The sequence below is a fragment of the Peromyscus leucopus genome, chromosome 1, assembly GCF_004664715.2.
Source record: "Peromyscus leucopus breed LL Stock chromosome 1, UCI_PerLeu_2.1, whole genome shotgun sequence".
Classification (NCBI taxonomy): domain Eukaryota; kingdom Metazoa; phylum Chordata; class Mammalia; order Rodentia; family Cricetidae; genus Peromyscus; species Peromyscus leucopus.
In genome coordinates this window covers 46,881,775-46,905,440 of record NC_051063.1, presented here as the reverse complement: position 1 = coordinate 46,905,440, position 23,666 = coordinate 46,881,775, and the positions used below count along the sequence as shown (strand labels likewise).

General features: G+C 45.2%; 1 protein-coding gene across 1 annotated transcript in view; it reads left to right on the top strand.

Annotated features, from left to right (window-relative positions):
- The window catches only part of Pdlim1 (PDZ and LIM domain 1), a 47,049-nt gene that overhangs the window by 5,851 nt on the left and 17,532 nt on the right, over positions 1-23,666 (top strand). The window contains 3 exon segments of the mRNA XM_028889382.2: positions 13,216-13,367; positions 15,341-15,425; positions 19,904-20,103. Of these exon segments, the coding sequence (XP_028745215.1) occupies positions 13,216-13,367; positions 15,341-15,425; positions 19,904-20,103 (437 nt within the window).

Here is a 23,666-nt window from a genome sequence, read left to right as displayed (position 1 = left end):
GTAAGCTTTAGCTCAGAGCATCCTGGGAAGGAGCATGGCCCCTCCTTGACGCTTCAGACAGGCCTGAAGTCACAGCCTCACCTGGGAGACGTTTTATTCGTTCTGGGGTCCTAAACCCTTGTGGACACTGAGAATGGAAGAACAGAGGAGTTAAGAGCTGGTTAGAGAAAGGTTTGTTTGGGTGCTTTTGCAGGGGATCTGGGGACAGTTTATGGCAAATGAACATGACCAGATGCATCTGTGTCAGCTGAGCCAAGTTCAAAACGCAGTATACCTATGTGGTGGTTTGAATAAGAATGGTCCCCATATGCTTATATATTTGAATGCTTAGTCACCCGGGAATGGCACTATTTAAGAAGGATTAGGAGGTGTGGTCTTGTTGGAGAACATGCCGCTGGGGATGGACTTGGAAGTCTGAAAAGCCCATGCAGGTACCCAGTGTCTCTGTTTCTCTCTGTCTCTCTCTGCTTTGTGGATTAGGATATAGCTCTCAGCACTGCTCCAGCACTCTGTGTGCCGCCATGCTGGACTAAACCCCTAAACTGTAAGCAAGCCCTCAGTTAAATGCTTTCCTTGGTAAGAGTTGCTCTGGTCATGGTGTCTCTTCATAGCAATAGAACAGTAACTAGGACAACTTACAAAACCCTGAGACAAAAGTATTAGTAGTTTGTGTATGGCTCCGTTAATACTGTTTTTAGTTTCCTAGTGGATGGAGTGGACACTCATCAGTCACAAGGTCTGCGGTGTACACAGCACATTCCCTCCTTGGTACTACCATAGGCACAAAACCCAACAGACTGACCTTGTAAGAGGCCAGCTTCTGAACAGTGCTTCAGAGCGTCATTTTTATAGATGCTATATCAAATCCATTAGCTACTATATAAGATCAGCTAATAAGGACATAGGTGTGACTTTTGTAAGATACAGATGCCTAAATGCACATGATGCAGAGATGATTTACATTATTAAAAGTATTATGAAGTGCTCATATGTCTAAAGCTAAAATACCTACTATAACCCTACAGTTCTAGTCAGATAATTAATAGAAATGACTCCATTTAAATATCAAGAGTCATGCTTGGGAACTTCCCTGTGGCAAATTTTCCAATAGCTTTGAATTAAAAAAAAAATTTTTTTTTTAGATTTACTTATTTCATTTTGCATGTATGAGGGTTTTGCCTGCATGTACATATGTGCAACATGTGCAGGCCTGGTACCCATTGAGTTCAGAAAAGGGTGTTGAACTGAGCTTGGATCCCCTGCAATACTAGGCCTCTCTCCTGCTCCAGTAGTCCCACATTTTAAATAATTCAGATGACTACTAACAACAGTAATGTGCAGGCAAATGCTGATTGAGTCCTATGACATAAAACCCCACAACAATGGTGAAGGGGGGTGGTGCATGTAAAGTGCTTAGTGCTGTGATAACCCACAGCAGGCATCAGGATGTGGCAGGCTGTTAAAGAAGTTTTAATGGCAGCTACTTTCTTTCTTTCTTTCTTTTTTTCAGTAATTAAAAAGTTTTTCCTTTCAAAAATTATTTTATTATTTTATGTGTATGGTGTTTTGCCTGCATGTGTATCTGTGTACTGTGTATCTGTCTGGTGGTCCTGGATCCCCTGGAACTGGAGTTACAGATGGTTGTGAACTGCTATGCAGTTGCTGGGAATTGAACCCTGGTCCTCTGGAAGAACACCCAGTGCTGTTAACCACTGAGCTATCTCTTCAGCCCCAAAGATTGATTTTATTTTTAATTATGTGTACGTGTGTGTAGGAGGGGGGGGGGAATGTAAGTATGGGTGAGTGCAGCTGTCTACAGAGTCCAGAGAGGGTGTCAGATCCCCGAGTAGCTGGAGTTAGAAGCAGTTGTGAGCTGTCTAAGATGGGTGCCAGGAACCATATTCTGGTCCTCTGTAAGAACAGTATCGACTCTTAGTCTATGAGCCATCTCTCCAGCCCTGACACTGTTTTGAACCCTTCAAGAACACCTTTTCAACACCCTAATGAGATCGATATGGTTTTCAATTTCATTTAATCAGTGAAGGAACAGAAACAGCCAGAGTAGTTTGCAAAAGTGAATGTCAGGTTTTGGTTGTGGGCAGCAGTGGTTAGAATTGCTTTAAAGCATGCATAATCATTGTAGGCTTTTGGACACTTGAGAATTGATGTCTCTTACTGAGAGATTAGGGTATTCTCTTTACTGGCAGCCTTTCTGTCTTCAGAATGGTGATTGCTTGGACCAAGATAGCAGCCAGTCTCTCTGAACTTCCACCTCTGCGAACTGACTTTCTTTTACACTGTGCATGAAGGGAAGCTGGGTTAGGACACAGCTCATCTACAAGCACCCAGCCTACTTAATTGCCTCATTTCCGGAGAAAGTGGTTATAGACTAACCAAGAACATTTTGAAGTCGTATTGTTTCAGGCCAGCCTATGTATCCTCATGCAGTGTTTGTGGCTTTGATGTGGCTTCAAGGTCTGGGTGGCAGCCTGGACCCACAAACTGCAAGCCAAGAGAGACCCAGGGAGGAGTTCACATTCAGCATTTAAATGTGGCAGGCGGGCGGCTTTTGTGTTACCCCGCCTCCAGTTTAGACTGTCAGATTTATACCTAAAAACACTGACATGGCCGTTAGATCAAGAGACTGTGCTTAAAGGTCTGCATGCCATTGCAATGGAACTTGAATTTTGTGTTTTGTTCGTCTGGAGATGCATCGTATTTATGCTTCCTTTCTCACTTTGTTCTGCATGGATGTAAGGCAGTTTACAACACCAAAAACAGACACTTCTGATATTTAAAACACAAGGACATACTTAAGATTTAACGAAATATTTGGAACATAGAAGCGGAAACAGCAGTGTTTCAGGAATGTTAAATCAGTTGGTTTCTGTAATTGCACACTGAGTTTAGCTGTGAGTTTTCTGGTCAGGCCAAAATGGGAACCATGTTGAGTGTGTTAGACATCTGGGCTGACATGTCTTTTATAATACTTGACTTCAGTTCTTTCTCAGAGGTTGACCAGCATTGATAGGGCTGTTTTCTCCCTCCTGCCTTCCCCTTCCTCCTTCCTTCCTTCCATCCCTCCCTCCCTCCCTCCCTCCTTCTCTCCCTCCCTTCCTCCCTCCTTCTCTTTCTATATCTGTTTCTCCCTCCCTCCCTCCCTCTATCCCTTTCTCCCTCCTGCCCCTTCTTCTGTCCCTCCCTTCCTTCTCCTCTCCCCTCCCCTTCCCTTCTTCCTCTCTCCTTCCTTCCCTCCCTCCTTCCTTCCCTCTTCCTTCCTTCCTTCCTTCCTTCCTTCTTCCCTTCCTTCCTTCTTCCTTCCTTCCTTCCCTTCCTTCCTTCCTTCCTTCCTTCCTTTCTCTTCCTTCCTTCCTTTCTCTCCTTCCCCTGTTGTAGTGAGAGACAGACACAGAGAGAAACACCATTCTAACTGATGTGTCTTTAAAGGGGCTCCTATGTGCAGCCGTGTAAGTCCTGCACGTTGTTTCTTGAGGGGCTGGACTTTTAGGTTTAAGTGTTTATTGTCTGTCTAGTAATTTAACTTCATTCAGGAAGGCAGTGTTGGGAAAAGAAGCAGTCAACATTCCCTTTGAAGTTTCCAAACCCAGGGAGCATCAATTAGGCTTTGCTGGGAAATGGAAAAAGCAGAGGTTAGGGGCTGCTGGTGTAGCCTGGTAGTAAGAATGTATGCTTAACATACCAGAGACCCCTGGTTTGGCCTCCAGGACAAAATAAAGTAAAATGAACGAGTGCATGAGTATTTCCGGATCATTCTGTGTTTTGAGATGGAGTGGGGCTCTGTGTGTATTTTACCCCCTCCCTCCAGGGTATGTGGTAGGTAAGAGGTTGAAAGTCAGTACCACGTCCTGGCAAATAAAGTTCTGAGCTGTTGGTGAGCTGGGTTGATTGCTGGCCCTGGGTTTAGTAGCCAGCTCCAAGGGGCAAGTGTTGTGTGGCAATGGGGAAATTGACCTGCAGCCCTAGCCCAAAGGGGAAGTTAGAAAATTATTTGAATAGAGAGCTTTTTTTTTTTTTTTCCTTCAAAGGGGAGAGGGGAAAAATTATCAGTGCCTCAGAACATGTAAAACAATGACCGATGCTTGGTTGAAACTCTCACATCTGTCATAGGGCACAATTAATTTATCATCCAGTATGGAACTCTTACTTTTCTTCCTTCTCTTGTTGCAAGGTCTTCCTTGGTAGCCTAGGCTGGCCTTGAATTCATGATGGAGCCCAGAATGGCCTTCAACTTTGATTTGGTGTCGTGAGTGTTGGGATTGTAGGTGTGCACCATCACTCCAGGCTGGCTGGAACACTTGAGAACAAAATGGGGTGCTTTCCATGGTTAAGAGGCAATAGATTACTGACCTGGGCAAACAAAGGTGTCTGGTAATCCTATCTAGGAAGTATTTCTTTTCTTTGGTGCTGGGCATTGAACCCAGGGCTTTATCACCATGGGATCCCACCTCAGCCTGTCATAAAGGGCTTTACTTATAATTGTGCTTTGCACAGCCTTGAGCTGAGCCTCCAGTCCCAAGCTCATTTGTGTGTGAGACCCAGGAAGCAACTAGAGGCTGAGTAGAGGGTGAAGTAGTAAGCTGAGTCACTGTAGGAGTGATGACAAGTAGTGCTGATACTGGGTTTCTGTGCTGGGCTGTTAGAGCATGATGGAGCTTGTGGCCAAGTGGGTGGTATGTTTCTCACTGAGAGGGACCGAGTTTCCTCAGCTGGTGCTGATGGTTGCCATATGGAAATCTAAGGTCCACAATTGCCAGATTTTCACAAGCTTAGAATCTATGGGTTTATATGAAATTTACCAGTATGTGATTTCAATTAAAACTAATACAAAGCAGTCTCGATTGAGGGCCCGATTCACGTGATGGGCTCAGCTTTCAATGTCAAGTGCTGAAAGTTAACGCCTCCAGCTGCTAGTGAAGTTTGGATTTTAGGTAGGACCTTCTAAAGATCCACTAAGGCAGCGGTTCTCAACCCTCCTAATGCTGGGACCCTTTACTACAGTTCCTCTTGCTGTGGTGACCCCCAACCATAAATTATTTAGTTGCCACTTCATAACTGTAATTTTGCTACTGTTATGGATTGTAATGCAAATATCTGATAAGTAGGCTATCTGATCAGGGCCCCCAAATGGGTTGCGACTCACGGATTAAGAACTACTGCACTGAAGGAATGTCTGAGCTAGGAACTGAGTGAGTGATCTCTGGAATGGCTTCAGTTTGAATTGTCACTAGAAAGTACGCTGGCTGCTTTTATGTCAACTTGATACAAGCTAAAGTCATCGGAGAAGAGAGAACCTCAATTAAGAAAATGCCCCTGTAAGATTAGGCTTCTGGCAAGCCTGTAGGGCATTTTCTTAATTATCGATTGATTAGGGAGGGCCCAGCCCACTGTAGGTAGTGTCATCTCTGGGCTGGTGGTCCTGAGTTTATTAAGAAAGTGGGCTGAGCAAGCCAGTAAGCAGCATCACCCCTCTATGATCTCTGCATCAGCTCTGCCTCCAGGTTCCAGCCCTGTTTGAGTTCCTGTCCTGGCTTCCTTCAGTGATAGACTATAATGTGGAAGTATAAGCCAAATAAACCCTTTCCTTCCCAACTTGCTTTTTCAGTCCTGGTTGTCTCATTACAGCGATAGGAGCCCTAAGTTGGAAAGTATCCATCCCGTGAGGTACAGCTAATGGTCTCTAGTCGTCTGCTCACAGTAACTGGACACAGCGAATACTGTGTGGTAATTTCATTGTTTCCAGATAAAACACAGGGTTCTCACAGCCTGCTCTCTGCATCTCCTGTCTCATATCCCTCTGCCCTCCCTTTCTCCCTGGGTTTCATCTCTGCAGTTCACAGACTGTTCTTGAGACTTAGTCTACTCTTTCCCACCTCCTTTTGTGGCTTTGTGGTTTTAAACAGCACCACCTTTCGGGAGTCATTTCTGTTAGCCGTGCGTGCGTGCGTGCGTGCGTGCGTGCGTGCGTGCGTGTGTGTGTGTGTGTGTGTGTGTGTACATGGATGCATGGATGTGCAGGTACAAGAGCAGAGGAAGGTATCAGGTGTCTTCTAGTACTTTCAGCCTTATTCCTTTGAGGCAGGGTCTCTCCCTGAACCTGGAGCTTATCTCCCCATCCTAGGTTGACAGCCAGCAGAAATCTTCCTGCCTGCACAACCCCTCTCCTCCCACAGTGTGAGGGTGGTAGGGTTTGCAGGTTCGCAGCAAGACCCTATCAATCTTGTCACACAGGTACTGGCATCCAAACTCACATCTTCATGGTTGTTCACTAAGCACTCTTAACCACCGAGCCATCTCTCCAGCCCCATCATTAGCCTCTGGATGGCCTTGTAGCTTTGACATGTATCATTTAACATTTCTCATCGGCCTGTCTCTCCAGGGACTGTGAGTTCCTTGGTAATAGACTCTGCCCTTTTCATAGCACGTGGTTCCTGGAGCTCACAACTAAGAGCTCTGCATTTCTTGAGTTTAGAGCGCTTGCTCTGTTTTGAGTCATCTCAGCAACCCTCACAGCAGCCTCCTGAGTCAGGACCGCTGAAGAGTGAGCCACACAGAGGCATTGAATCCCAACCACAGGATATCAAGTCCTGGCCCCCTGCCTCTAGCAGTTCTATCTTAAACTACAAGCTGCTCCATCTTTCAGAATATGCGTGGGGATGTGTGATGAGTGAGTGAGTGAGAAAGGAAGGATGGGGGAGGATGAAGCGAGCCAATGTCACAAAGGAGGGGGTTAGCTTTTACTTGTGAGTATGTCTCATTGAAGAACTAGGGAGAGCTACACCACAGTTCTGTTTTGCACTACTTAAACTGAAGTTAAAACCTTAGCAGGTTTTGAAGGTACCTTAGGAACATAGAGTATAGAGTCAGTGTGCTGGGTGATGGCCTCCAGGTAAGGAGTGGCCATCTGGGACTGGGGGTGGGCCCAAGGATGAACTGTAGCTAGAGTTTTCTCCAGTCCTGCCTGGCCCACAGTCAGGACAAATCTCTCTCTCCCGCCAGTCCCGCAGCTGCTCAGACCCAACCGAGTAAACACACAGAGACTTACATTGCTTACAAACTGTATGGCCGCAGCAGGCTTCTTGTTATCTAGTTTTTCTATCTTAAATTAACCAATTTCTATAAATCTATACCTTGCCACGTGGCTCGTCGCTTACCGGCATCTTCACATGTTGCTTGTCATGGTGGTGGCCGGCAGTGTCTCTCCTGACTCATCCTTCCTGTTCCCAGAATTCTCCTCTCTCTTTGTCCCGCCTATACTTCCTGCCTGGCTACTGGCCAATCAGTGTTTTATTTATTAACCAATCAGAGCAACACATTTAACATATGGAACATCCCACAGCAATGAACTCAACTTGAGTGACTACTACAGAAACCAGAAGAACATTCTTTCTTTAATAAAAATTGTTGCACCCAAGCCACACTAGTTTTTATAGCAACAGTTGTGTGTTCTAGTTGCATGATCTCTGGGGGAAAGATCTGACTGAGGGATTTTGGGGGATGTCCACTTAACTAAATGGGTCTGGTTTTTTTGGAGGGAAGTATCGGATTTCTTTGTTTTAGAAATTGAAGCTGACTCCATCATGAGCTGGTTCTGATGGTATTTGATGGCTGCTAAGAAATTAGGCTAGACACAGTGGTGTAGCGGACCTGAAGCCTGCCCTGGCTTGCTACTCACCAGCTGAGTCACCTTGAACAAGCTGCTTAACCCTTCTTCCTCCATTTCCTCATCTTCAATGATGCAAATAACATTGCTTGCCTGACAGCATCATGAGAGGATCATAAGCCAACCCTTACTAACCACTTAGACTGCACTTGGCATAAAATACACACTCATTAATGGTGGCCACTGTTAGAACTGAGGTTCATTGTGGTCGAGTAAGTATGTGGTAAGGAGTTCTCCACTCAGGACAGGAACTCTCCAGCAGCAAGATCCAGGTCTTCTCACATGCAGCTCTTTTCCATTTTTGTCTTATAATTGGCATGTTGGATAATGGGTGGGGCTCTGGGCCCCAGCTCAGTGCAGAGCCGGGGAGCTGTTGTCTCATGCCTGGGAGGCACCTGGCCAACAGGGTTTTATGGCACTCCAGTTCTTGGTATAGAAGGCCATGGCAGATGCACCTCTTACAATTCTAGGTTTCTTTTCATCTCTGACAGTGGGCTTAAGGTCTCTGCCATGGTATTGCCCTGAAGTAAAAAAGGGTAGGATTTGTGAGGGGTTCTGTGTTAAAACCAGGCATAAGCCTTCAGCTATGTGAACTGGAACCGCTCACAGCATCTCTCTAGTCCTGTTTCTAAAATGCTGCTAATATATGCTTGCCCATCTAATCTACATGAGCTCCTTATTTTTATTTTAAACATATCCTTTGAATAGGCTCTGTGAAGGTAAGTTCTGTGATTCATTTGACTTATCACTCTCTCATCTTTTTTTTTTTTTGAGACAGGGTCTCAGGTAGCCTAAGTTGGCTTTAAACACATTGTGCAGCCAAGGATAACTTTGAATTTCTGTCTTCTGGTCTCCACCTCTCAAGTGATACTAAGTCTAGTTTATGTGGCACCGGGAATCAATTCTAGGTTTTGTACATGCTAGGTGAGCACTCTACCTTTTGGATTGTATCCCCAGCCCCAACATTTTAAAAAAAGAGATGGCTCATAAAAGAACATTATTCCATCAGAGTCTGAGCTCTGAGCTGAGGATCTTTTGTAATTTCCAAAACTTTCCTTTGGCAAAAAAAAAAAAAAAAGAAAGAAAAGAAAAAGGAAATCAGATTGAAGGATAGGCTGGGTAAGTCCAAATTACTCAGGTGTGGGGCTCTTAGGACTGGTTTTAGCTTGTCTAGGGCCTGTTGGGATATTCTCTGCAGAAATGCCACTCCCACAAAACAGTTTGAACCAAATGCTGGAAATTCCAGACTTCTTAGCAATTGAACATAAAATGTAAAAAGAAATCTTCTATTTTTAAGTCCAGGATAGTTATTTTAAGGGAAGCAGTTACTTGATTTTTTTAAAAAAATACATTGTTGATTATTTTAAATTATTCATTTCAAATAGTAAAATATGTGTGTGCCATGTGGGGCAGAGGTGGTCAGTGCCCTGCTCTGTCACTCGCCACTTCATCCCCTCCAGACAGGGCCTATCTCTTTAAAATTGAAAATAAAGTTATTTTTATACAATGTATTCTGATCACTGTTTTCCCTCTCTCCTCTCCTCCCAGACTCTTTCCAACTCCTCACCCTTCCCTTTCTATATCTTCTTTTTCTCTCAAGAAAACAGACAAATAAAAAGACAAACAAGGAAAATAAAAGAGAACAAACAAACAAAAAAGAAACTAAGAAAGAGCAGGAGAAATGCACACACACACACACACACACACACACACACAAAACAAAAAAACCTCAAAATTGGAAACCATAATATATAAGCAAAAACCAGTAATGTTAAAAAAAAAAAAAAAGCCCAAACAAAGCAACGTGAGACAAAAATTCCAAAAATACCTTTGTGTTCATTTTAAGTTGGCATCTACTGCTGGACATGGAACTGCCCTTAAGTGTGGTTTGTATACACAGTGACTCCCTTGGAGAAACTGCTTTTTTTCTTTGTAAGCAGCTGTTAATTGGAGATAGCTTCTTGGTTAGGAACAGTTGGACCGTCTGGTTTGGACCTGTGTATCAGCTCTGTTGTGTCTGGAAGACTCTGTTTCCTTGGTATCATCCATGCCCTCTGGCTCTTACGATCTTTCCACCTCCTCTTCCACACAGTTCCCTGAGCCCTGAGACACAGAGTCTCTTCCTGAACCTGGAGCTCACCAGGTTTTAGTTAGCTGGCTGCCCGAAGCCTCAACAATCCTACTGTGTCTCCCCACTACCTGAGCTTTGGGGTTATAGGGTGCAGCCACACCCAGCTTCTACATGGCTTTGAGGGACCTGAGTTCAAGTCCTCATGTTTACACTGAAAGACCTCTTACCCAGTAGATAATCTCCCCAACTCTTGATAACATCTTTAACCACAGTGGGTATTTTAATTTGAATCATTCATTGATTATTTATTTGAGCACCGACTATCATGTGATAGGTGCCATAGACTGGGGGTCAGGGATGACTCAGAAGGGTAATTTAAGTAGAGACTTGAGAGGTCAGAAAAGTCAATCAGGCAGAGTTAAGAATACTGAGTTGGAAAAACACTTGAGGAGGAAGGTAGAGCTTAGTGGAGAGGTAGCCTGAGGGGAGGGCCTTGCTAGAGGGTTTCTGGGTTATCCTAAAGGGAACTGCGCTGCTCTTTTATACTGCTATATTTGATCATAAATAAGTGGCTTTGGATGGTGTTATTCTCCTGGTCTTCCAGCTAGTCTGCCTGGAGATAGAATTTGCCAGTCCAGAGCCATTATCAATCCCAACTAAAGGGATACTTAGGTAGGACTGTTAAAAGGTGAGCCAGTGGCTAGAGAGAGTTTGAGGCCAGCCTGGGATACATAAGACATTCTCCAAAAGCATCAAACAAACAAACAAAAAGCAAAGCTTTGCATTGTCATTTAGAAAAAGTGGACCGTATATGGTATAATACCAGGTCAGCCTGTGTTTTTACTGCCTCATGGAGTGACTCAGAATGCGCTTCCGATTGTTGACTGGGAGGAAGGCCTGTGTCAGACATCTCACTCAGTGGCTGCCTGGAGCACAGCTCTTATTTGGTGAGAGTCAGATCTCTGTAAACACATGATGGGAGAGCAGGAGAGGAAGGTTAGGAGGTCAGGATCTCTGTACTGGTTCCTCGTCTTCACATTCCAGGGCAGTTTTGTCTGGTGAAGCCAGAACATGTTCAAGCTAGAAAGGACCTCATGGACTAACTCAACCCCTCATTTTGTGGGGTCAGGGTGCCAATGAGGAATGGGCCATGGCAGGGCCCCCATACCAGCAGCCCTATGAGGGCTCGGGTTTTCTGTTTGAGGAAGGCTATTTGGGAACAGGGCTATGGAATACGGAGGCTTCGGGCCTTAGTCCTGTATCCTGATTTGGCATTTTGAAGAACCAGCTTATGGGAACAACCTGTGGTTTGCAACAACTTCCACTAGCTCCCAGGAGCTATGGGGGTGCCCAAGAGGAAGCCAGAGCTCTTTGGGCACTGGAGGTCTGGAGGTGTACCATTCTGCCCCTGGGATGGCCTTTTAATATCATACAGTCATGGACAGGCCCCGGGGTGATGATAGTAACATTTTGATATATTCTGACCGAGAAACTATCCAATAGCAGTTACTCTGAGGCCAGTGCTGCTTCAAAATGAGTGTCGTTCATCACGCCAGCATCTGTGTTCACTTGAAAAACCATTGTAGGTCTGTGTGGGGGCACATTTACTCTGTCCACAGGGAATCCTTCGTAGGCAGATGGACTTAAGCGCCTGTGACAGTGACTAACTGGCCACCCCAGGCATCTGTGGTCTACACATTTGGAACTACTAGTCTGAAAGCATCACCTTGCAGAAAACCAGTCACCTGTAGGGAAGGATCCTAACCATGGCCAACTTCCTGGTGCAAACCCATGCTACCATATTTAAAAATTATCTTCATTGCTTGCTTTTTTTTTAATTGTAAAAGTAGCTCAAGCTCATTGTAAAGAAACTAACATGTTACTGAAATTTTAGCTGTGAGCAATTCCAGTTTTGTCTGTGCTTATAATTTATAACATATGCTAAGATTTTATAGAAATAGAAGTTCTTGCTAAATGTGCGAGTTTCAGAAAATGTGTTGGTATAGGAGAGCAGGCCCTGCACCCTGTCTAGGCAGCACACTAGAGCTGACCCTGTTGGCAGGGACACTGGTGAGCTGACCCAGGGAGCAGGTAAGCAGGAGAGCTCATCACTCCGCCCGCCCCCGACATATACCCCCAACAACAATTAGGAGAGCGGGTCCTGCACCTCGCCTGGGCAAAAGAGTAGAGCTGGCCCTGGTGGTGGGAGTGAGGGTGAGCCAGACCTGAGGACCTGAGGGCAGGAGAACTGGTCCCACTCACTCCTTGCTGCAGGCTTCATTGGGTGAGCTAGTTGGGGAGGTAGTGCTGGAGAGCTCACTCAGGAAGTGAGCATGAGAGAAAGCTGGCAGGCTGACCAGCCCACCTGCCGCCCAGGCTCAGAACCAGGGATACGAGTTAGCCTACTCCGACATCCACCTCATCTATGAACTGCTGGAGCATGTGAGGGGGACAAACCCTACAGATCAAAATCTTCAGAATCTCCACGACACAGGACAGCAACAGGATATCCAAGAGGAGTCCCAGTGAGGGCCCCATACTGAGAGTGTAGCAGAAACCAGAGGCCTTGAACCAGACCAATGACTCTTTGTAGTGAACACTTGCAAGTAAAGATGTATGGACTAAAGGGTAAACTGTGTTACTCATCAGGCTTCATGATGAGATTTCTTCTTCTTCTCCCTCCTCTTCCTCCTCCTCTTCCTCCTCTTCTCTTCTATTTGTCTGTTTTGTTTGTTTTTTGGTTTTTCTTTTAAATTTTATTTTGTTTTATGTGGGGAGGTTGTAAAGGCAGAGGGCAGATGTGAGGGGACAGGGAGATAAGTGGGATTGGGATGCATGATGTGAAATCCACAAAGAATCATAAAAAAAAAAAACAACAACAACAAAAAAACCACAACAAAAGAAACAAAAATGTGTTGGTGACTTATTTTGAGGCCAGAACACTGAGTGAAGCTCAAGGTTTGAGTCTGCAGTGGGCTAGCTGGATGGCTAGTAATGTGCTAGTTGGGTGATCCTGGGTAGGCTGTCAAGCTTTCTAAGCCCAGTTGCTGGTGTTCACTCTCCTTTCTCACGTGATTGTTGTAAGGGGACAGTGAGGTCACATACACCAGAGGACTCGGTAAATGGTAACAGATTGTATAAACATGACAGATTGCTGGTGGTTAAATTATGATTTTGGCACACTTTCTTGAGCACTTCTGGCCCTGTTCTTTCTTTCATCCTTGCAGGGTCTCATTATATATCCCAGACTGTCCTCAAACTCACTATGCGTAGCTCAGGCTAGCCTCAAATTTTCTACGGTTTTAACTTTTCCAGAGCTGGAATTGTAGGTGTGTGCCACCATGCCAAGCTCTCCTTTTTCCATGCTTTGATCTTTATTAGCGAATACTTAACCTGATGGTGTTTACTCACTGGTTTTCCTGGAGACAGATGGTAACTCATGTGCTCTCCTCTCTGTTGCCAGGTCACTCCCGGAAGCAAGGCTGCTATAGCTAATTTATGTATTGGAGATATAATCACAGCCATCGATGGAGAAGACACCAGCAGCATGACACACTTGGAAGCTCAGAACAAAATCAAGGGCTGCACAGACAACATGACACTCACAGTATCCAGGTGAGGCTGTGGAAGTGTTAGTTCATTCCCGATGGACCGGAAGCTGTTTGTGGACAGCGTCTGCCTCCCCCATCTCAGAAGCCCTGGTGCTTCCCCGGCTCTGTGCTGTGCATGGTGAAAGCACTCTGGGAGGCCTGTGGCTTCGGACCTTGAGGTTGCTCGTTTCTTCTCTGATTGCCACAGGACTTCTCATCACCTAGGCCTCTCTCTCTTAAGTTATCACATTTTTACTTGATCTGGCACAACTATCGACAATCCTGAGGAGGTAAAATAGCTGAACACTGTTAAGGTAAAATGAGATGGAAGTGTCTTCCTGAGGACCTCTGAGTATAACTTAGGATGGTGTTGGACCCTGAATAGTGGGTGGTGTGTCATAAGGTCACTGCAGCAGGGAAGGACCTGAGCCTGTTAGACAAAGTGCAGACACTGAACAGGCAGGCGAGGAAAGCACCTTGGAAGCTGTAATTAGGGTAGAATTTCCACTCTTCTTTCACTTGCTCTTGGAAGTGGCTCTATGGAGCCAAGATGTCAGGAGTGATTGGTTCAGCTTCTAGTGGCTTCCTAGTTCCTGTTGGATCAAGTTCAGCTTCTTTTTGCTGTGCAAACCTGCTTTATTTAATGGCTCACTAACCTTAGCTTTTACAGCTCTTCAGCAGGTCCTCCTCTGTGAAGTACACTTTGTGACCCCCGCTCCCCCCACTTGTGCTATAGAATTGATAGACAGACCAAGAGTGGATGAGAAATGCCAGAATATTTTGTTCCTTTCAGAGCTCCACTTACTCTGTGGGAGGCGAACTGTTTCATTATGATTCCTTCAAAAGCACATTGACCCTTTGTTCTTGTCTCTTGTTCTGTCTCAACCCATGTCGTCTCCCTCAAACTCATGTCCAGGTCATTCATGCATTGATTAGTAGGTTCTTTTTTTTTTTTTTTTTGTCCTTCTCATTCACTTGCCAACACATTGTACAGGTGTGTCTGATAATTGTCTGGTTACTATGACAAATACAAACTAAAGTATAAATGTTCTCTGCCTTGAAAGAGAGAAAAAGCCCTATGCTAATGAAAACTGAAACTGTACTAAGACCATTGCTGTGTGACTGGCAGGAAGAAAATCCTTTGCAAGACTGTAAACGGAGATCCTTGATTCATAAATATGTTGGTGATATGGTCCAGGCTAGGAACACTGAGCCAAGATACAGCTGACGTTTATCCCACCCTGAGTGGAGGTGGCAGCGTGAGGCAGATCTAGCAACTCAGAGGAGCCTGGTGCTTATGTCGGCTCCCCAGACTGTAATGAGGGAGGCGGAGGCTAGATCAGAATGCAGGCCAGCTTGGAAAATCCCTTAAGGCTGCCGGTAGGAGCCGTCCAATATGGCTGCCATCTAATTGACAAACAGAGGGTATGTCTGATGGCAGGGTACAGGTTCAGAAGGTAAAAATCAAGGAAAAGGGGATGTTTTTCTAATTTGCTTTTAGCATGTAAAGTTGTTTCTTGGCACCCATGTGGGTCAGTCCCCAGAATTGTTATGGATATCAAAATCCCTGAGTATACAAGTCTCTTCTGTACAAAGCAACGTAGTATCACACAGAGTCTGTGTGCATCTTCCTGCATACTTTAAGTCACCTCTGTATTACCTATAATATCTAATGCAAAGTCAGTGCTGTGCACGTGATTGCTGTACCATATTATTTGGAAAATAACAACAAGGGGGAAATCTGTACATGTTCAGTATGGGTCAGAGTTGTCTGTCTGCAGCTGCCTGAATCCAAGCAGAACCTGTAGATACAGAGGTGGAACTCGAGTCTTTATTTAACATGAATGAGACAGCAAGTAGCTTTACGCTGGAGCTGTTGCTCAGGGGTAGAGCCCTTGCTTGACATGTGTGAGATGCTGAGTTTGATCACCAGCCCTGCAAAGCAGAATGAAATGAAACAAAACAGAACGGAACAACAGCTTTGTTCATTTGTCGCAGGTCCGAACAGAAAATTTGGTCTCCTCTAGTGAGCGAGGAGGGAAAACGTCATCCATACAAGATGAATTTAGCTTCGGAACCCCAAGTAAGTGCTTATCTTTGCCCCTCCTCTGCCAGCTGCTTTCCTGCTTGGGCATTGTTTGGCTAGTCCCTTGTTTTTCCTGCCCTGGAGGTCTGGGGATAAAGTGGCAGGGAGAGCCTTCCACTGTCTTTGCTGGGATCTGGCTCAAGTTCAGGTCTTCCCGTAAGGGAACCGCCAGAGGAAAGGGCTGGAAAACCCCCGGGCAGGGACACGGCCTGGGCTGGAAGCTGTGAGAAGGAAGGCAGGCAATGAGGGAAGAGGGCAGAAGCCATCCTCTAAGCAGGGATGGTAGGACTGTAGTGAAATCAGAGCTCTAACTCAGCTCTTACAGAGTTTAGATACAAAGAATCATCGGCGGTGAGGGTATGTTTAGGCCTGAAACCGAGTAAAAAAGAAACGGGGGCATTTAATGTTAACTTTTCTTTCCCTATGAGTCCTGAGGCAGAAATCTGTTGTTGTTTGCTTGTTACAATGAAACTTGAAGAAAATCATTACAATTAGTTAAAATGAGGTTGAGGATTACTCTTGAATAAAAATATAGTAAGGAGTCACTGTGTTGTTTGTTGGTCACATAGAATTTTCTGGAACAGTAGATTGTCCTGAGAGCCCATATTTATAAATAAATCTCTCAGTAGATAGCTGCTTATAGGTGTTTTTATTTCTCCCTTAGTTGTATCTTCTAAGATATCTACACTGAGTGGGTATGTTTTGAAATAAATAGAGAAATAGTTAGAATATCTTGGTAAAATTCCCCACATTGCTCATAACAAAGTATGTTCTCTACTGGATAAGTGAATGAATTATTAATAAGTGAGGGACCTAGGGAAGTGGCTTATGGGTTAAGTGCTTTCACACAAGCACAAGGAACTGAGTTCTAATTCCCAGCACCTGTGTATCAAAGTTGGGCATGACCGTGCCCGTCTGTATCACCATCAATGAGAGCTGGTCCACCAGTTCAGCTAGAAGGCTAAGCTTCAGATTCGCTGAAAGACCCTGTGTCTCAAATGTGGAGAAGTGAACTGAAGGAGACATCATACATCAACCTCCAGCCTCCACACACACTTTTGGGGGTGAGTGTGCCTGCACACACACACATACGCACGCACGCACGCACGCACGCACGCACCACATGCCAAAAAAAAACCAAAAAACAAAAAACAAAAGACAACAACAACAACACCAACAAGTGAATAAGTAAATTGATAAATTTTTTTTAAATTTAATTTCCTTTTTCAATTTTCAAACCAGGGTTGTGATTATTATATATTTAATCCTAGTTGAAGATTTGAAATTGAATTTTTTTGTTTCTAAGTTTGAGACCCTAGTTTTTATATAGAAATAGTAATCAAAAGTTAATACATAGTCAGCTATTTTATGTATAGTATAGAAATTGTGTGAAATTAAATTCGCATGGTGCCTTGGTGTGTATAAATTGAATGGTTGATTATAAGTCCTTATTTCTTAAAGAGGTTCCATTAAAATTTCAGAAATTTTTATTAATGCCATAACAATCATACTTAAAATGCTGAGTCCTTTTAAGGATTGTTTTGCATCTGCTATGTTGAAACTAACATGAACATATTATTCTGTATAAGTCCTATAAGGAAATTCATAAAATGTTATTCTACAAACTGGCAGTTGTATAAACAAATTTAAATCATGCTAGAGTTAATTTCAGTTTCCTTGGTAGTCTAACAACTTATTAAATTTACTGTACGTTTTGAATTTTGATGTGTTAAGTGTTCTTATCTTTTATAACATGAGGTTTGGTTTAACTTGGTCCAAAATGCTCACTTTTCACTTGAGGTAATTATTCATATCTTGGTTATACTTTTTCTTCAAAGCTGATGTTTTGAAGATCATTTTCAAACTAAAAAAATAATTATTCAAACTACTATAAAGGCTAGCTTGAGTGTATCTTTCTCTTTATTCATCAAAAAATCTCCCCACCTCCCATTTTCCCCAGATCTTCCATTTCTAAGCCTTTTTAGCTAGAGGACAAATAGAACAGAGTTCATGGATATTATAAAGATCTGCTAGTTCACATAAAGCTAACCAACACCCCAGCTTATCTGAGGTAAACATAGTTACATACCTAGTTTGTATTTCCTCATTATTGAGTTTCCTAGGCGACTGATAAATACAAAACCCAAACAATTACGTCATCCCTTCCAAAAGGCAAGCCCTAAATCTGCCTGTCTTCTGGAAAGACTGGAATCCACATGGGGGTAGAGATGTTTCTTTTTATGTACAAACCAGACACATTCCTGAAAGATGCTTTATAAAGCAAGCATCAAGAATTAAAAAGAGAAAAAGCCACCCCAAAGAAAAAAACTCCACCATTCCCACAAAAGAAAACGGGGTGAAGTGGGGGAGGTTGGGGAGATGGCTCCTGATGCCAGGCCTGCCTGAGGACCTGAGCTTGATGCCTGACACACATATAACTCTTGTAAGTTTTCCTCTGATCTATAAATGTGGGCAGCAAACAAACAAACAAATAATAAGAATTTTCGACATGACTCTTCCCATAGACTTCCGTTCTGACCAGAACTATTTTTGTTTCTATGGGGAGAAAGGACCTATCCTAATGAGAACATGCTGTGTTCTGCACTGTGCTTGGTGAACTGAGAGGTCACACCATGTCCTGCTGAAGAAGCTTAGGGAAGTGGGCTCAGAGAGGCATAACTTGCTCATAGCCAAACACAAAGTGTTAGGGAAAATCTGAGCCAAGACTAAAGAATAAGCATCCTGTGCTGCTCCCAGCTTGCTGTGGAGACTGAAGGATGCATGCTGGATGCTGTCTTGTTTCCCATGCTGCCCTTAGTGATGGGGTGAGAGCTCCAGGCCTCTTCTGTAAATCTGCTGCTGCCTTCACAGCCAATAATTTCAGGATTCCTTTGAGTCAGTGTACGTAAAACTATGTAACCATTCCATGATTATGGCCGTTTTTTTCTTTAACATCTTCTTTTGTGATTATTTGTAGCCAGGCTCGGTGGCAGAAACAGGTGGATCTCTGTGAGTTTGAAGCCAGCCTGATCTACATAGTGAGTTCCAGGACAGCCAAGGCTGCATAGAAAGACTCTGTCTCAAAACAAAATTAAAAAAAAAAAAATACAAGCATCTTTTGATTATTTGTGCAGACATGGACAAAGTCAACTAAAAGTCTCTGAGTCTGACTTGAAGAGAAAATTTACTGGAATAATGGAAAAGAAATTTTTATCATAAAAATATGTCTGTGCTGGCTTTTACTTTAAATTAGCATTATAATGAATTGAACTGTTAGTTGTCATTCATAATGCTTTGCAATTAAACGCTGAAGTTTCTTTTCCAAAGGAGGAAAAAAGAGCACTAGAGGGACTGGAATTCTTTTCAGTTATTTGGGTGTTTAAGAAAGAAACCAGGGTTTAGAAGAATTCTCTTGAGAACTCAGAAAATGTGTTGAGTTTAGTAGGCTACACAGAGCTTGTGGCACTGGAAGCCGGAATTGATTTTGAGCACTGGAGCAGGGAGAAACTTGCTAAATGAGTCATCACTTAACCTGTGACTATTCTTTTAAAGGAATGTTAGTTTAAAAAGTACAGCTGTGTGGTGGTGGTGCATGCATTTAATCCCAGCACTTGGGAGGCAAAGGCAGGCAGAATCTCTGAGTTCAAGGCCAGCCTGATCTACAGAGCGAGTTCTAGAACAGCCAGAGCTACACAGAGAAACCCTGTCTTGAACACCCCTGAACCCCACAGTACTTGGGTGTGTTTGTACAGACGCTTCCAGAGGCTGTAGTTGTAGTTGTTCACCAGACTTCTGGAGATGGGCAGAGGGTGTGTTGTCACATTAAGGAGAGAAGCGGGGGACACAGAAACTCAAAAGTCCTCCCTTCACAGGTTCTGCCTTGGACCCCGCTTCCAGAAACTTCCACCTTGTGTTTTACCCACAGAGAACAATAGTCCCTCCGCCCCTCCGCCTTCTTTGCAGGGACCCAGACTGTGCAGTCGGCAGCTGTTACTTCTGTGTTCCCATTACCTCCTTCCTTGATGATCTCACCCCGGGGAATTATCTACACCTTTCGGCATTGAGGGCTTTGTGATGACCTAAGCCACCTCTCCTCCTCTTCCTAATGCCTCTGGAATGTGTCCTGAAAGGATGCTTCTTCGGATTTGACTTGGGTTCTGGTAGCCCAAGGCATGAAGCGTTATCCTCCCAGAGGTACCCGGAGATCAGATCTGCTGGGCCTTGGAGAAGAACCAGAGATGGGGCTGATTGAGAGTGTGTGGGATGTCCAGTTGTGCATCTGTGGACGCTTCCGGGTCATTGCTCACTGTCTCCTTGCGTTGGTTGGAGCCCCTCTGCCCCCAGTTGAAGTTAGATTTGAACCAGGGCTGCTGTATCTTAGCAGGAAGTTCTGTCTGGCTTTTAGCCTGTACTGCACATGATAAGGGGTACAGGGTGGACACCTCCTTGATTTCTCCTCTGCTCCCTGCCTTCAGGAGGTCTTGCACATAGGAAGTGCTCACAACCGAAGCGCGATGCCATTCACTGCCTCCCCTGCTCCCAGCACTGCCCCCCGGATCATCACAAACCAGTACAACAACCCCACCGGCCTCTACTCTCCTGAAAACATCTCTAGCTTCAACAGTGCTGTGGAGTCCAAGACCACGGGCAGTGGGGAGGAGGCGAACAGCAGACCGTAAGTAGACGCCCCCTACACCACCCCAACACCTCCAGGCCAGTCCTGGGAGAGGCCTTCCCACTAGTTTCTTCTAGCAAGTTGAACCACTCATCCTGGGAGGGAACCTTTAGCATTCAGTTTCTTCACATGTGAAAAGGGGCTCGCTCCCTCCTCTCTGTAGGGTTGTGGTAAAAATAAGAAAATGTGTTACTGGAGCAGGAGCTTAAGGTTGATGTGGCTGCTGCTCAGGAGAGAGGATCCGAGTTCTATTCCTAGAGCATACATAAAAGCTAGGTGGGCTTGGTGGCCTGTCTGTAACTCCAGCACTTCAGAGGTACAGATGGGGCATCTGGAGCAAGCCGGCTGGCCAGACTAGCCGCATGAGTGAGCTCTGGGTTCGATGAATAAGGTGAGGAGCCATGGAGGGAGATTCCTGATGTCACCCTCCGGCCTCCACATGCGTGTGAATACCTGTGTACCCACACTCACTGGAAAGAGAAATAAAAAGAAAACATAATATAAAATGCCCAACCCTGTGTCTGACTGACAGATCTTGTGATGATTGGGAATTGTTCTTGTCCCGAGTGCTGTGGTCACTCACTCTCATGGTCTTTCACAGGACTGTTGTGTAGAGTCTTTGAGGGGATTGCTCCTTACCATGGTCTAGCTTATATCCACATTTCCCACCCGATCTAAGCAGGGGGAAGGTACCCCAGTATGTGCAGTGGTGAAGCAGTTTCTCACCAGAGTAGACCAGAAACGACAGAGAGAAACCCTTGAGGCTGCAAGGGCTCGCCCTTGGGATTGGGTTCTGACCTGGGAAGGAAGAGATGGGGACTGTAGGTGGAAGCAGACAGGCACCTTTCTTTGTCACAGACCTGTTGGCTGTACCTGCCTTTAGCTCTGTATTGGGTCTCTGAGTCTGTCCCCAACTCTCTGGGGACAGATTTCAACACTCCTGCCAGCCCATGGCAAAGGAACTGGGCGTGAGAGTGTCAAGTTAAGAGGGTGGGGAGTGGATTAGGAGTTGCCAACTTACAGGCCTGAGGATGGGCCCGCAGGGTAGGAGCGCAGGGCCGGGCTACCAGATCAAACGTAACTGAATTGCACTTGTGGCGCCCCATGTTCATGCCCTGTCCACAGGGATGGGTCCTTGGTTCCAGCCAAAAGTGCATGCAGGCCGAGGAATTCCACCTCTGCTGATTACTTTCACTGAAACAGGAGTTGGAAATTTTTTTTTTATAAACCTGAAATTGCTGACTTTTGAATGTTGGTGACATTCAAATTTTGTTGGAAAACAGTACATTCTAAAGTTGTCTGATCTCTCAGGATCTTAACTCAGATTTTGTGTTAACTCCAAAAGCTTATTTTGGCATTCAGTTTCTTCCCTATTCATCTTTATAATCTGTCCAGATTTCTTAGTTGCAAACTAACTGTTTCAAATGCAAGTTAGGAGGGGGTTACAGTCCCAGGTTTCTTAACTGTCTGGAGGGCTGTTCCAGGAACCCCATTGTCTCCAGGGGATGAGAAGGAGGGGTGGGAGAGAGAGGAGAGGAGGGAGTAGGGGGAGGGAGGGAGGCAAGCAAAGACAGACCAGAAAGATACTAAGACTGTTGGGTATCCACTACATGCAAGTCTCTGCCCCCAATACTGAGAGGGCAGGACAGGACAGATCCGGTATGTTCCCTAGAGTCTAGTGAGGTTTTGGATTCAGAAGATGCTGAAGATCACTGGCATTAGTGGAAGTGCCCAGTACCACTGCTTCTTACCCCAAATCATGGTTCCTTTGAGTCCTTACCTGCTTGGTACATTGATGCCCTTCGAGGTGGTCATGGGGATGCTGGGGATACTTGAGAAAGCTACACAGGGGGTCCCTTAAGCATCACTCTCTGAAGGGAAGCTTGCATGCAGCTCCGTGAGGAGTGGTTTGAATACCAAGGGCCACCATTCCTGTGTTTGGAGTGCTTGGAGAGGCTGGGAACGTGACCCTTCTTTTACTGTCCCAGAGTGGAATGTTCCATGATCTGGATTTAATAACCCAGGAAATGACACATCCTTAATTGAAAGAACTGCTATGCACTGTGAGAAGTATGCCTGGAAAGTATTTTTAGTGTGGCTGCATTAGATAGTTTTCCTTCGTTAATGCCTTCTTTCTTCTTCTCTCCTGCTTCCGGGTTGCTCCCCCCACCCCTCCTGTCTGCTCCTGTCACAGTCTTCTTGGCTGCAGCAGCCCGAGGATCTTTATCAAGTCTCCTTGCGGATTCCCTAGGCAAAGGGGGCCTGTTACCTATACCTACTTCAGCCCAACCTCTTTGAGAATGAATCTAAGAAGTGGCGGGAATCCCTGAAGCCAGAGGCCGAGGAGCTACCGAGTCTTGCATGTTTCTTCTACAGAGATCTCTGCCTGCTGCTTTGTTTCTAGCATGTTCTCAGAAAGGAGAGCCATTCTGTAACTCTCCCTGCTCAGCACAAGGCCGGGAGCTGGCTCACCCCCCACCCCCACTCCCCACCCCCACCCCCCAACTGTTTAGTCTGAATTCGCTGAGGTTCCAGAACTGGCTCACCAAATACTTGGCATCTGAGGTCATCACCCATTCCCTGGGGCTCACCCTGCTATTTTTTTTTTTTTTTTTTTTTTTTTAATTTGGTCCCAAGCGTTGTACTGTGTGTGTGGCTGGCTGTCTTGTAGGTCTTGGTACAGCTGCAACCCAGGCAGGGCCAGGATGTCAGCAGCAGCGTTGCCATCTGGGAAGGCAGGCAGGTGGGGGTCTCCTCAGCAGATCTTCTTGAACACAGCAGAGGGAGAGGGAGGCCCTCTTGTGGCCCTTCCCCTCTAGGCGGCTTCAGCTCAGCAGTCCTTTTTTGAGTACTTGCTGTGTGCCATTCCAGTGAAAGAAGTGGCACCTTTTTTCTCAGCTCTTCGATTGTGTGTAGAAGGGACCTGTTAAAGTTTGGTAATGCAGAGACTGGTTTCCTAATTTAGGTGATGTCTGTTTACTTTCTACAGGTTTGTAGATTTGAGTCCTCGAATTGGCTCTGCCCCGCCAGTTGAGTGACCTTAGGCAAACCTTGTAAGTCCTCTGAAAACTTGTCTCCAGAGCTTTAAGGTGGGCCCTTAGCCACGTGCCTTTCCACCAGCTTCTCAAGGGAATGCACTGAGTGAAAGCTGTTACTTGGGAGAACCCTGCCTCAGCCCTTACTGAGTGCCGGGGGCTCAGAGTGGAAGTGTGGAAGCATGTAAGCACGTTCTAGAGAAGATTTGCTTTGGCCTACCGTGAACTTCTTTCTCCCCCTGGAGTCGTTGCCTAAGTTGAGCTATGGATACCACTGGCCAGCCTCCTTCTGGGGTGATGGTCTCTGCATGGCATAAGTGGTTGAGCTTCCATAACCAGCGTAGAAATCCCAGAGTACTAGGTCTTCCCAATTGTGTTCAGGGTATGCCCCCCAAACACTCAGGAGGGAGATTTCTAAGCGAGGCAGTGGAGATAAAGGATTCATTGCTATCCAAAGGTAGCAGGGCATTGTGTTAGCCCTGTCTAGCTGGGAACAGGATCAGAAGGCTTCCGACATGAAGGCTGCTT